The 15,111-nt window shown below is 41.1% G+C and overlaps 1 protein-coding gene across 8 annotated transcripts in view; it reads right to left on the reverse strand.

Annotated features, from left to right (window-relative positions):
• Ttll5 (tubulin tyrosine ligase like 5) overlaps positions 1–15,111 on the reverse strand; it is a 261,390-nt gene that overhangs the window by 216,104 nt on the left and 30,175 nt on the right. For all 8 annotated transcript variants that reach the window (XM_071607650.1, XM_071607651.1, XM_071607649.1 and 5 more), the window contains exons 7-9: positions 9,440–9,522; positions 2,615–2,684; positions 2,057–2,141 (exon numbers count right to left, since the gene is read on the reverse strand). In XM_071607650.1, coding sequence (XP_071463751.1) covers positions 2,057–2,141; positions 2,615–2,684; positions 9,440–9,522 — 238 coding nt within the window. The remainder of the gene's footprint in view (positions 1–2,056; positions 2,142–2,614; positions 2,685–9,439; positions 9,523–15,111) is intronic.

Genomic DNA, 15,111 nt, shown 5'->3' on the forward strand with positions numbered 1-15,111 from the left:
ACATGAATAGATTATATATATATATATATATATATATATATATATATATAATGTATATAAACAAACACATAGGTATTTATACATTTAAATTCCTACTAGAAGCAAGAGTTACTCCAATTCAGTGGATTCTGGTGTCCAACACACAACCAGTAGCCAAAGCATTTGCATTTTTTGTAGTAAATAATGCTACTATTATTCTCTATAATAAATGTTAGTACTGCCCTCATTTTGTCCTCTGAACCATAAAGGTCTTAAAACTATGCCTACATTTTATCCACAGGGAGGGCTACTAATGTTGTGGGTGAAATATTTCTGGAAATATTACGCAAAACACACTACTATGATACTTGAAAAATGGTGCATGTAAATAATCTTGATATTCTTTCTCTCTTGCAGAAATCCAACTTTTGGTAGGACACAGTTTACTTGTAGGACCAAGGAGACAGGTGGGGTGAGGATGAGTGCAGGAAGGAGAGTGGAGAAGCTCTTGAGAGAAGAGGGAGAGCTCAGAAGTCTCAAATTACAAAACTGAAATCGGGGACACCTTATATCCTTGAGTGGAAGTCAGGGGTATATTTTTACCTTCTTTTTTTCCTAGACATTATGGGACTGTGGCTCTTCAACCTAGTCTGTCTGACTATACTCAAATGTGAGAGCACACATATCTATAAATATTATAAAAAAATGCCTTTCCTACAAAGACTTGATTAGAGCTACTAGTCAGCTCATGCTCAGATGCCTGGTCCAGGCATTTACCCAACTACTGGGAAATGTTTTAGTTTTCCCCCTTCTCCATTTTTAAGGGACGAAGAGGCCAGAACTATGGAATTCTGGTAGCCTCCCGTGTTTCCAGGGCTCAGGCTCATAAATCTTAAGTCAGGAATATGACAGAGCATATAAATGCTGTCATTGCCACCTAGAGGTAAAGGACAGACATGGCTCAGCCAGCTAGGAGCTTTGGTTAGTCCCTGCCCCCTCCCCAACATGCCAAAGCCATTACGCATAACAAGGATGCTAAATCTTAAGTTCTATGAGGGTAGAAACTGTACCTATTTTCTTTATCACCTGTACATAAATAGGCAGTCTTCTTTTATCTGTGCTATTTCCCATCTTCAAAATGTACTTTCCAAATACAGAAATGTGCACAGACTGTGATTTTCAGTTTGTCATGACTGCTGGCAGATGCAAACCGCATCCTAAACTGCTGTGTCCTACAAAGTCAAGGCCACTGCACATAAGATGAACTTCAGGGAACTTTTTAAAGAAAAAAAAAAAAAAACTTTTGGTTTAAAAAAAAATGTTTTGTGGGGGGAAAAGAACACAGCATAGCAAAGTCATGTACTTATTTTAAACTATTTATGGAAACACTACCACCAAGAAAATTCTGTGGATACAGGAAACAAAAACTCCAAATGATTATAACTCATACTAATTTTGTAAGTCTCATTACCTTAAAGCCTACAAGGCACCTGGAGAAAAAGAGACCACTGCAAAGTATGTAATTTGCATATTAAGGGGAAAAGGCAGCATACCCCTGAAACTGAGAGCATGGGCAGTTCAGCAAATGGATTCCCCATCCCTGCTCCGCTACCACCCAGCAGGGAAATCTCAGAAAGGGCCTACAAGTTCCCTCACTTTTCTAAGTCTCAATTTCCTCAACTGCAAAAAGCTATTAACTATAGGGTTGTTATTAGGATTAAAACAAATGCCTGATTTATGACAGGCAAATAAGTGTGGAATTTTATTTTTCTTTCTGGATATTCTGAAGAACAATGAAAATTATCTTAGTACCCTAGGGTCTTCCTAATAATCATCATTGGGAAAAAACATCCGTGGCTTCCATCTCCACTGGGAATTGTGTGCATTTACACAAACTTTGTGTGGACATGCAAATGAGGCTGAAATGTATTAGGACTGCTTTCTGTTACTTGAAGTCTCCCAGGGTTAATTTCCTGAGTTGAACATAACAGAGAAACAGCCTGATCTTGGAAAGCTCTTTGATGGATCTATTTTATTATACCCACCTGACCCTTCCACTAAAAACAAAGTCTCTCACCTGGCCAGCCCCTCTTCATAGAGATAGATGACCAGAGGATCGTAGGAAGTCACGAGCACATAGAGGCGCACGTCGAACTTGAAATCTAGAAAAAAGGTTGGATTCACAGAAAAAACAGTTCATTTGCTTTCTGCTACAGAATGAACAGGACAAGGTAACCAAGAACTATAAAAGAAAGACCACTCCTCCATGTAAAGCACACAGTGCCCACACCTTGCCTGGTGAGAATGAATAATAACTGTACTATAAATATAATGCTATGATATACATAGCATATATGTACATAAATAAATAGGCAGTTTTCATATATATGTATACACACACACACACACACACATATTGATTGATTGCCTTATAGCTTATAAAGCACTTTTTCTTATCTCACTTTATCTTCAGAATAATCCCTGGTAGTATGTAAGAAACCAGCCTCATCTCTGGAGCCATAGGTTCCAAGAATTTCATACTAGCTTTAAAAGATTTACTAGAGAAGACCATGAGAAGGTTAAAAAGTTTAGCAAGATCTAACCCAACCTAGGCAGGAGCTTAATCACAACTCACCGTCTATGAGCAGGGGGTTGTTAATGTAACGGGAGACCAGGATGTTCTCTTCCAGGGAAATCTGGTTTGGCTATTGAATAAAGAAAAAGAATGAAAGGATACAAATGCTCAGGAATTCTAATTTATAATAAACTTTTTACCCTTTTAAAAAGTGATCATGTGGAAAACTAAAACTCTAGGAAAAGTTTTCCTCCAAAAATACCCACATATTCTTTTGGCCACATAACATACAACTTTTATAAACACTGTGGGTATTCAATTGCAAAGGAGGGAAAATAAATTTACATAGCACTTCTCACACAATAAATACAGCCTAAAGAGCTTTAAAGATTTATATGCATGGTAAATAGCTACTTGCCAAGAAAATATGAGTTACTTAAAAATAAATAAAAGCTTGCCTCTTTTAAAATGTAAAAGTACAATGAAAATTTTAAAGCACAAGGACTATTTCTTTTCTTTTTTTTTTTTCTTTGTACTGAAGATTGAATTTAAGAGCATTTTAACACTGAGCCACATCCTGGTCCTTTTTGTTATTTATTTTGAGACAGGGTCTTGCTAAGCTGTGGATGCTGGCCTCAAACTCACTATCCTCATGCCTCAGCCTCTCAAGTCACTGGGATTACAGGTGCGTGCCACTGTGCCAGGTGCACAAGGACTATTCTTAAGTGTAGACTTTCATTAAGTTGTTTAGAGAACTTACTATCCTTGCTAGATCCCAGCATTTCCTCTGTGAAATGCAATGAGTGTTTGCTAGATTCGGTGAATGGCACTTCCCAAGCAACTATGTGCAAAGACTGAGCTAGATCTTTAAAGATTTCTTTAATAAAAAAAAAAAAAAGTTGTTTATATAATAGTGAGTGCGGTTGAACACTGTGTGAGGCATTGAGGTTACAGTGATGAAGAAAATAGATACAATCTTGCCCTCACAGAACTTAAGACTCAGTACCTCTACCCCCAGAGTTTAAATACTATATTACAATTATATTGCAGAGAGGTAGTGATATATTTAACTTAAAAGAACAAAAAGCAATAATTCTGTAAACACAAGATATTGGGCTGTAAAGTGGACCAATCTGGCAGGACCACTCAGGGAAGGCTTGCCCTGGAAGAATAGGTGCAAGAAGTAAGAATAGGTGCAAGAAGTAAGTGAGTGGGCACAAGGTAGGGAGGAAAGGACACCATCATGGGAAGATGGCATATACAAGGGCCAGCAGACAGGAGGGTAGGCAGATTCATGGGCCTGGAGCTAAGAAGACTAAACTGAGAAATAAAGGAAGGGATGGTTAGACAACTAGGAGGGAGGGATCCCAGAGGCAAAAGCAAATAAGTTTGAACTCCTAGTAAGAGTCATTTAGATTGAACATGGTAGGAAGCAGGAACACTGGAGTCAAAGAGCAAGATCAAAATATGTGAAATATAACAATTTCATGTGTAATTAGATTAAGACAGAGAAGTCGGTTGCAAGTCAATCCATGCAGGACAAAAGAGCTCCAAAGAGACGTGGCAATGATAATAATTACCATGATAACAGCTACAGTAGTAGCTAACATTTGCAGAAACAATTAAAATTAGGTAAAAGTATTTACTATGTGCCAACCTGTTCTAAATGTATCACACATATTATTTCATTCAATCCTCACACAACCCCATATTTTACAGATAAGGAAAGGATCAGAGAAGTTAGGGACCTGGCCCAAGTCACACAGCTAATAAGCAATAGAGCAGCATTGGAACCCAGACAGTCTGCTTCAGAGGTAGACTTTTAAGCACTACTCAATAGTCTGAGCCAAAATAATTATCCCCAAATTCAAAAATTTTTCTATGTCACAAAGCGTTTCTGATCCCAAATACTACTGTTGTTCATGAAATAAGGATAATTTTATAACCCACGACATTATTCACAACCACAGTGAGCAACCCTGGAGTTAGGATGATGAGTTTTCCCGCTGCTGCTGCCTCAAAGTCAGAAGGCAGCTTTCACATCCCATTTCTGTGTATCATATGAACACAATGACATCAGCACTGATTCACCCCTAGTGCACTCAACCACCCAACCATTTCCTGATTTCCTTACATTTCTTGATCAGTTTCTCACAAGCACTATCTCCATTCTGAGTCATCTTACAGAATAAGAAGTGATGCAATCATTACACAAAGCGGTAATCTACAGGCTGGGTTCCAAACCTAGAGTTAATCAATCTCAGCCGCCTTCCCCAGAGTAACACCTACAGGCCATAACAGACATATGACCTACTCACCTGTCCTCTGGACCAGAGAACACACTCCTAGGGTCTTCGTTTCCCATCATATCTACTTCCTCTCCTCCCATCCTCATTGTTCACATTTATCCATTCAGTTGAGTTTAGCATAAACCCTTCAGTTAACTAGGTAACTTTAATATTTGTTCTAATGTCTTTACCTCTTCTTTCTATCTGTATGAGGAATTAAATTTTAAGTTCTCAGAATAAAAGGATAGTTGGGACTGGTTTCTTTGGTAGTGTACATCGAAGAGGAACTAATGAAATACCCTCAAACCTACTTCCTTTTCATCAAACCCCAATTAACTCATATCAAATTATTTCAATTTTCAGCTAAAAATGTCCTTCCAAAATAGGCTAAAGCAGGAATCTGAATTGTTGGGGAAGTTGGAAACAGTCTTTTTTCCTCACTGGACCTTAAGATCAAAGTTCTCAGCATCTATTAAGTTACTGCAGAGTAGTACAGGACAGGGATTAAGACTGAATATATACTCTGGAACTAGCTAGACTTGAGTTACCAACTTGACTCTACCACTTACTAAGACAGTAATAACCACCCCTCATGGGGTTCTTCATGAAGATTAGATGAGATTATATTTGGAAGGCACAGTGGCAGGCACATGTTAAATATACAATCATTACTGCAAACTCAACGGTATCTATGTGTTCTAACCACTAAATCCCACAGTCTACAGCACACACATGTGCCATTCTACTCAAAGCAGTACACTGACTTATAATAAAGATATTCAAGAATTAGAATTTCTCAGAATGTTTTAAGGAGCGACAGCACCTGGCAGGCAGCAGGCACTCTCTACATACTTGTTGAATAATGAGAAAAAGAGGAAATAAGATTTAAAAAAAAAAAAAATACAAACTAATAGAAATAAGAGAGTACTGATTTATATTCACACATATAGGAGTGAAGACGGTGACCTCATCCTCTTCCAACCCTTCAGGATCTCAGGGATTATATTAATACTACATCTACCATGGATAATGTGCCAGACAAGGATGATGGAATTGGATGTCCATAATCAAATTCATACCTTCATCAGAAAACACCAGGTCTTTCCCCTCCTTGAGCGGAATGTACTAAATTGGGAAAACATGGCATTTAGTCATGGTTACTGAGGGAGCTGAAGCAGACGTTTTGCTCCTTATGCTGCACTTGGGAGTTAAAGGGCATATCCTTAATAGGCCACGCCACCAACCAGCCAAGACGTGTCCATCACAGGAGTCCACACTTGTCTCCTCAGTGTTACATGAAAGTCCTGCTTTTCCTGTCCTTTATCCTGTTCTACTTATGTTCCTAGTTGCTACTTGCAGATATTTTCCAAAAGGTTCTGACTACTACAGGAAAGCTGAAATAAGAGGCTCTTTCCCACCCGGGGGACGACGGGGCACGATGTTTCCATCTGGCTCTCAGGCCTAAATCTGTGCCTCCCCCCACAGTCCCTCGCCCACTCAGGAGTTGTGCACACAGACCCTTGTCTCAGCACACTCCCTCCCCTCAAATCTGAAAGGAAAGCAGGCAGCTTTCCTTGGAAAGAGTTACTTCATCCAGTTGGCTAATGGGTCACATATTCCATGGGAAAGGATCCAGGTATGGAAAAGAGGGGATGAGTAGGCCTTCTGGTAAGGGAGAGAGAAGAGCATTAACTACATGGTTTGTAGGTCTGGGTAAAAGGTGATCAAGTTCCAGTTTGGGGGTGAAATGGGAATCTGTTCCCATTAGGTGTACTCACTGCCAGCTCCCCTCCGGCCTGCTGGCACCCCCCCAGGCTTCTGTCTGGCACCTCCACTAAATACCTAAAAGAATCAGATTCATTCCAAAGCTTCACAGAGGGGGAGGGGCAAGATGAAGAAGGGTCCTGCCAAGCGCTTTGATCTGTGCAGGGGGTCTCAAGGGATTCAGTCTGGTGAGGGGTGGGAGGGGGAAAGACTCAGAGCCTGCCAAGCCTGCATTCTCTAAAGACATGTCATTCCCTTTATGAGCCTCGGCATCAGTGAAGAGTAAGGACCCGGGGCTCTTGGTCCCACCAAGGCAAGTTTAACTGTTCTATTCTTTATGATGTTAGCTTTAAAAGAACAAATCACTGGGGCAGAGGAGCATTCCAAAAGAAAAAAGTCCCAGAGGAGCTGGGAATAGATCCTATTCTTTTTGACTCATGTCTAAGAAAATAAAAAGCAAACTTGTACCATAGTTGACTTTCAATAGCAATTCCATTTGGCAGCAAAAACCCAAACCCAAACTAGCACCGTCTGAGATTCAAACAACACTGGAGCTCCTGGCGCAGAGCTGAAGGAGAGGCTGTCCAGACAGGAGCCTTCACGCCAAGGTCAGAAAGACAAAAAAAGAAAGCCAAGGCATATGACCAGGTTTTAGGTCACATGAGCACCAGGATAAAATGTCTCCAGAGTGAGCCAGGTCAGGTAACAGGACTTATAGCTGGGGCCTGGCACTGAGTAGGTGCTCTGTCAAAACCAGATTATGTATTTATTTAGCATGAAAGGTCTCGCCATCATTGTTTACTGTATAGTTTTGAGTCCAGACTGAATCTGAGGATTTTCCAGAGTGAAAGACCCCTCTGAAAGTTTGTTTCTGCACACATAGGAAATGTGAAAAGATAACTGGGGAATTTAAGATGGAGTACTGGCCACACACACGATGTGTCTACCCCACCAACCCTCCCTTCCACTAGAAGGACAGAAGGATATTTTTAAAAGAATGAATTGATAACAAGACTAGAAAAAAGCTAAAGGAGCCAGAACAGACCAAAGTTTAAGGAAATCCTGAAAGATAGAAAGCAGATGGAATCAGGTTGAAAAAACAGCGGAAGAAGCCTGAGCCCAAAATACCAGAGGGGAGAGATTGTCCCAAGGAGGCCCCTGCAAAGCTCCAAGCTGGCAGCCAACAAACATGAAGAACGGGTGGCCAAGGAACAAGAATCACATAATTAATTCACAAACAGCACTGGCGGCCTTTTCCTATACCAAAAACAGCAGCTTTTGTCCAGAGGATGAAACCTACAGATGGTGCTTTCAGGAGAACATCTTTTGTGGGTGCAGGGGGTTCATGGAGGAGAGGAGAACTTGAGGCCATCCTATCCCCACAGAAGCAAAAGGTATGCAAAGCAAGCAAGGCAGCTCTAGGGGAGAGGGAACTCACCAAGATCTCTCCACAGCCCCTCAAGACCCGCCCTGTTTTGGTGCAGGGAGAGGCACACCTTCGCCCACCCCTCAACCACATGCCCCTGAAGGGGAGCCTCACAGTCACCTTGCTTTGCCCTCACACAGAAAGCAGCCAGCTCTTGCCCAGGGAGGCCCAACACCTAAGGATCATTCAAATTAAGAAAATTTAACAGCAAGAAGAAAAACAAACTTAAAGAAAATTCAAGAACAATCCTCAGACAGATGGTCAAACTGCATCCATTCAACAAAGGCAGGCTGTTAGTTACAAAGAAAAAAATCAGCATTTCTGGAAACTAACATGATAGCCAATATAAAAATACAATGGATAAATAAATAACAAAATGCATAGTGCTAAAACTGGTAACCCAGAAGATGGCAACGGAGAAGACAAAATACTAAAAATGAGAAAAAAAAAAATCTGATGTGAAGGAAAGACAGAGAATGCTTTGAAAGGGAGTTGTAAAAGTAGAGACAGACAATAAAAGGATAATTTCCCCCAAATTAAAAGAAAAACACTATTTTCAGAATGAAAGGGTCCACCAAATGTCCAGGAGGAAAAGTTAAAAAAGAAAATGCCTGGATTTAAATATAGGTTAAGTTTCAGAGTGCCAATGCGTTAAAGTCCGTTCCTATTAAACTTAAAATTTCTACTCAACTTATAAAGGAGAAAAACTGAATCATAATTACTGAAGAGAACATATATAACCCTTAAATATAAAAATAAAAACTAATCAAACTTAAGAGATTAAGTTACTAACTACTGTGGTTAAGTAGAGAGAGTGAGCCTAGAGCTGGGAGTTTATTTATTCTATATAAGTATGAAGTTTTAAAACAACACTTAATGAGATTCTGCAAAGAATCAAGATAGTGAAGATACCGATACTTTTGAAACCTAATATGCACAAGGGTCTAGGTTCAATCCCCAGGATCACAAACAAAAAGAGAATAAGGAAGAAAAGCAGAAAAGGAGGAGGAAGGCGCAGCAGAGGCAAGGATGCCACACCCACGCAGGGTTAAGTGGCTGGATACCTCTGAAAGCAGGAACCCACCCGCTGCTCCATTAAAGGTATGAGCTACCAACTCAGTGCTAAGGAAATAACATAACAATATGCTACTGAAAGCAGAAAAGAGAACTCTACTCTGCTGACCAGAAAAAAACAACAACAAAGGCTGCCTTTCCCTGTATTTGATCAAGTGACTTTTTAGCCCTGGAGGAGTATTCTGGCCCAGGAAGGTTACTGCCAGCAGGTGAGCAACAGCCAGCTCAGGCCACCCTCTGCTCACTTTTGAATGCAGATTTCAGGAGGAAACCTGGGCTCCTAAAGAGAAGGAACCACGTGAGTACTGGGTCTGCCATCTTCTACATACTTACATTGTTGATCAGGTAGACGCCCCGCCCCCTAGAAGAGGCCACTGGTTTTACTATCCAAGGTCCCCGGTCCTTTGAATATGAATCTGCTCAAATATTGGGAGATAAAAAAAGGGGAGAGAGAAACAAAGAGAAAGAAGGAACATGAGTTTATTATCTTAAGTTTCCATAATGGTTATCTATTCAGGTACCCAAAGAAGCTTCCAAATTTCTAGCTGGAAGGCAGTAGCTAAAATTATCTGTAATTTCGGACTAGTCTTAAAAAGTAAAATAGCCAGAAGGGGAGAAGGAGAGGAGGAGGAAAGAGGATAGCAAAATTACCCACATAATTATTTCTTCCACCATTTCCTCTCTTTCTTAAGTAAGAGGATGAAAACAAGGCCAAATCTCTGTGTTGAGTCTATTACTGTCACTAACCACCTTTGGGAATCTGAAATTCTCTGTTAAACAAAGGACCTTTAGCAAACAGTGACAATGCAAGTCAAAAGTCAGATCTCCTGGTATAGTTACATTCCTCAAATAATTTCTCAAAGCTTTCAAAAAAAACAATCCCCTTAAATTTAGCAAAGTGCAAGGGATGAGGACACACAATAATTCAAAGGTGGGTACAAGGAACCATTTGCTTCCGTCCTTCCCCAAGTTCACGTGTACACTTTAAACATCTTTGGGTCATGAGAAGAAAGCAGACAATTGATAATAGGAATCCCAAAGGCTTGCACAGGGGTAGGGAGTGGGGGCAGATGGCTCTGTCTTCCACTTGGGGAATGTCAGAGGACATGGGGAGGAGAGGACTGAGGGTGCTGATGAATTCTCATATCCCAGCCTAGAGAGAGGGGTATACTAGCCCTCTCCAGTAGGGGCTGGGGCTGGGCGGCAGGGGGTGGCAGGGTGGGGGCCAGTGAAAGATGGAAATTAATGTGTTGTTGTTTCTTTATATTTTTCTTTCTGTGAAAGAATAGACAGGAAAATAATAGATTTGTGAAGAAATAAACTTGCAAATAAATACAAGTGCTTCAGAGCAGATCACACAAAACTTCCTTTTTCAAAGTACCTCGGTTGCTTTACATCAGAGTATTACCATTTTATCTAGAACACAAGAGCATAATCCCAATAAAGTTCCCTAAAGTTTATGTTTCTCTGGTTTGAGTTATTAAAAGGCAAGTGCATCCCCTGTGTGCTTATTCACAACTCTCCTCCCCCAAATAAGCACACCACTTCCCCCTGTCCTGAATGGGGCCTGCAGCAGGCAGCCTGCGCCAGCAATCCCAGGACAGCTTCCCTCTCTGGGTCACTTGCCAGCAACTACTGCCTCCTTTTCTTCCCTCTCCCGGCCAAATAGTCTCTTCGAGGCCTCCCAACAGGAACTTGACTTTGTTAGTGCTACAAACCATTTCACCAGAAGAGAAGTCTCTGTCCACTTTCCCCACCTTCCCCTGCCTTTCCCTGTTGATGCAATTTAACAGAATTAGAAAAAAACGTGTACCACACAGAATCTAAACCTCAGAGTTCTTCTTCCAGAACTGAATCCACTACTCGTTCTAGTCATACACATATGAAATGCTGTATGTGTAAGATTATAGAATGCTGCATGATAGTAGCAAAAGATTAATTAAATATACTATATCACATCCATGGGAGGTCAGCAAACTGTTTGTAAAAAGCCAGATGTAAACATTTTTGGGCCCTGTGGACCATGCACACTCTCTGCCACTGTAGCCTGAAAACAGCAAATATGTTAAAAAAAAAAAAAAGGACGTGGCTATGTGCCCATAAAACTTTATTTTGTACAAACTGAATTTCATACAATTTCCACATCAAAAATTTTGTTTTTCTTTTGATTTTTTTTTCCAATCACTTCAAAGTGTAAAAATCACTCTTAGTTCAAGGGATGCCCCCAAAACAGGTGCACAACTGATCTGACTCAAGGGCTGTAGTTTGCAGAAGCCTGATCTATAGAATATTAAACATGCAAAATGAGAACAGTATTAATTAACTGATACAGAATGATTGCAAAGATAGTCTGTCAGTGAAAAAAGCAAGGTGCAAGACAATGTGAATTTTATGCTCCCCTCTGTTCACACACACAAGCTATTTGCTTGTAAATGCCAACAATGTCTCTATAAGGACATGATTAGAATTAGGGAGAACTAGGTGACTAAGGCACAGGAGGAGAAAGGCTTTTCACTGATTGCTGTTTTATATATTTTATATCATGAATCTTTTAAAAATACAATTCATATAATTTTAAAGTCCCGCTATAGAAGACAGGTTTATAGTTAGAGAAGTCAAAAAGTCAAGTCTCCATAAAATAAGGCCAATGAGTCTATTTTTTATTGTGCCATTTCCCCCAGATTTTTGAGACAATAGACTGACTGAACACAGGACAAGCTTTTAATATTAAAGCAAAAATGTAAAAATTTTCTAAGCTCCGTTCGTTAATTCAACAGCTCTAAGTATCCAATTTGTGTCAATCAGTTTGCTAAGCAAGAGTCATATAGTAGTGGGCCTTTGTCCTCACAAAGATAGACTAGCAGAAGGACAGCCATGAAATAAGTAATTACAATGACTCACAGTGAAGAAGTGTCTGGTGCTATAAAAATGGAGACAGCATGCCCAAGAAGGGGAAGGTCCAGCCACATGCGAATGTTCCACCTAATGTGTGTATAATCAATCTGCTTTGTGAACTAGCTTCATTACTGTCATGTTGTCGAAATTCTAAATATCAAAGACTTGTCTTCTATGCTGGGCTTTTCACCTTGGTTTGTGATATTTCAGAATAAGGATCAATTTATTTCACAAGTGCTAAAAATGTGAGCAGGAAGCAAGAAACATTCAAGGCAAAGGCAGAGCCCAGGACTAGAGTGTCTGCCTGGATGAAGATGCTCTAGACAAGCTCTGTAGACTTTCCAGTGCCTCGCTGTCCTACAGGGGCAGCGTGCTCAATACAACAGAGAAACGAGGCAGGAGGAGAAAGATCCTTCTACCACCAGCTTTCCAGTATATGACAACACAGGTAATTTGTGTGAACTGCCTACTCTGTTCTTTAATAAGGGGTTTCATCTGATTTTCTAAGACTTCTTATAACTCTATAAAGTTATGATCTCAGAAATTCACTCACTGCTTTGAAATCCCAGGTATCTGTAATGAATTAGCTGATATCAAAATTTTGCACAGATCTTAAAATCATTTCTCAGCCTCTATTCTAACAAGAGATGGCCACAGAGTATAATTCTGGGGGAAGTTTGACTTTTATTTTACTGGTGTCAGCCCATCTTCTTTCTGCTTAAAAGCTACCCTTTAGGGCAAGTGGCTGGAGTTGGTCAGGTTCTTCGGGGTTATAGACCTTCAGTTCTTCTAAACACCACACATAACTGGCAGGGGAAGCAGGAGCCTGAGAAGGCCTGCGGTGTATTCCAATCCCGAGGCTCTAATTACTGGGAACAGTTTAGGGAGTACCCATGCTTCTACATCTCTGGACACAATGGCCGGTGTCTGGACTAGATCTCTGCAATGACAGATTTAAGGTTTTCTCTTCTTAGGACAAAAACTTAAGTTCACAAGATCCCCTTGGTGATATCCCTAGTGTTCCCTGGCAACCCTCATGTTCAATCCTCATCAATTTTCATTCAAAGCCCCTACAGGAACCATTTCAATCCCTTTCTGCCCCTTGCAGAAACCCAAGCCCTCCTGCAGGCCCTTCGCTCTTGACACAACACCTCACAGTCCTCCTCAGTAAGAAGCTGGGAATCCCTATCCTAACCCCACTCACCTGCTTTCCTCTCCCTCTAAAATTTTATCTGGACCAGCCTTCTTCCTTCCCTCCCATTAGGGAAGACACACACCTCCTGCTCCACAGCTCACTCTTCTATTCAAGCTTCCCACAAACTCTTTCCTACTCCTCTAGACCTCTGTCCCTTGCTCCTCTTTCGTCTTTCTCTCCTCCTTGGTTCTCTGTGGGGACTCTTCTTTCTTTTCTCTCCCTTTAGTAATTTCTTCCATCTGCAATCTTCAGAATCTATGTCTCTAGCCAAACTCAAAGTTGATTTAATGGCTGCCATACAGGCACTTCAAATCCACACCATATGTACATTTAACACGCCTCTTGTCCTGTAACCGCTCCTCCTTCATGTGCCTGGTTATGTCCCCTTGTTAAAGACTTAATGATCCTGTGAGGACCTGGGTTCAACCCACAACACCATCCAAAAAAAAAAAAAAAAAAAAAATCTTCATGATCCTGGCAGGACAGTAGCACAAGGCTGAAGTCCAGGCACTCTGGAGACTGGCAGGAGGACTGCTTGAGCCCAAAAGTTTGGGCCAGTCAGGGTAACTTGGCAATCCCCTAGCTTTCTCACACTCAACCTCTGAGGCATCCTAGGCCCTGCCTCACCCTCACAACTAACAAGCCTCACTATCCTCCACTCTCCCGCCACCCGGCTGCACAGTGGAGTCCACACACTGAACATCCATGTGGCCATGTCACCGCCACGGCTCTTAAAGCAAGTTCAGTCTGTTTAATCCCCTTCCTTCTCAAAAAATCTTCTACTGCCCATACTCAATTAAACACTAAGGCTCAGGAACACAAGAGTCATGGAAAAATGGAATTTCCAAGTGGAATATGCTAGATGGACACCAAAGGAAAAGAAGGGAACTTAAAAGAGACTTAACCAAAAATGTCTCCATGAAAGAGAAGGTGGTTTTCCCCTCTAATATTTAAAGTTGGCCACACAATCTGATGCTGTTGGATTTCTCTCAAATGGATTTTAGTGTAAAAGGCAACAGATGGTGGACAGGTGACACAGAATGCCTGGCATGCTGGGAAGACTGAAGCCAAGAAGATTCCTCTTTACTTCATGTCCTCCCGTCCTCTCTTCCGCAGGCATAGTACATCTGCACCTGCGCTGTGGTCTTTGGGTGGCGACAACAGTGACTGGTTTGTACCAGGCATCAAGGAACCTCAACCACTTGCCTGCACTTGTGGAGTCTACATGTGGTAGCTTTGGGTCAGGGCTGTAATAATGCTCCGTGTTCTAGTGACCTTCTGAACTCATGTTTGTTAAAAAGTAGAACACACATGAGTGTGACTGACAGGCTGGAGAATCCCCTGCACTGAGAGCTCAGACTGTCAGTCACCCAAAGGCACCATCCCCTCACCTCCACAGAGTAGCAGGACTTCAGCAGAGTAAGAAAGACCAGGGAAGAAGGCTAGGGGGATTAAGACGAAATTTAGGCTTTCATAGAGAATTACTCTGGACTTGTGGAGTTCATATCTGGAACCATTTTATATTGTTGACATGTTAGCTGAAACATATTTGCACTGTCGTGTTTACTTCATAATTTTTTACTTTTGTTACATAATAATATAATTAAACATAACATGAAATAGGAAATAATATTATACATATTTACTAAGCACCTATCAAGCAATCAAGCAAAAATGATCCTCCTACCTCAACCTCCTGAGGAGCTCGAATTCAGGCATGCACCACTGTACCCAACAAAAAAATTACTGACTACAAATGCTCAGCTTTGAGTGCACTATAGCTGGAAAATCAACTTATTTATTTGGTGCGCTATATGACGCATTTCAGAGCCTTCTATGCGCCAACAGTGAACTGCCAGCCAATGGTCCCCACTGGAGTCACAAGTGGTATCAGGGTTCCTGACTGCTCTCTTCT

Source organism: Marmota flaviventris, chromosome 2, assembly GCF_047511675.1.
Source record: "Marmota flaviventris isolate mMarFla1 chromosome 2, mMarFla1.hap1, whole genome shotgun sequence".
Taxonomy (NCBI): Eukaryota; Metazoa; Chordata; class Mammalia; order Rodentia; family Sciuridae; genus Marmota; species Marmota flaviventris.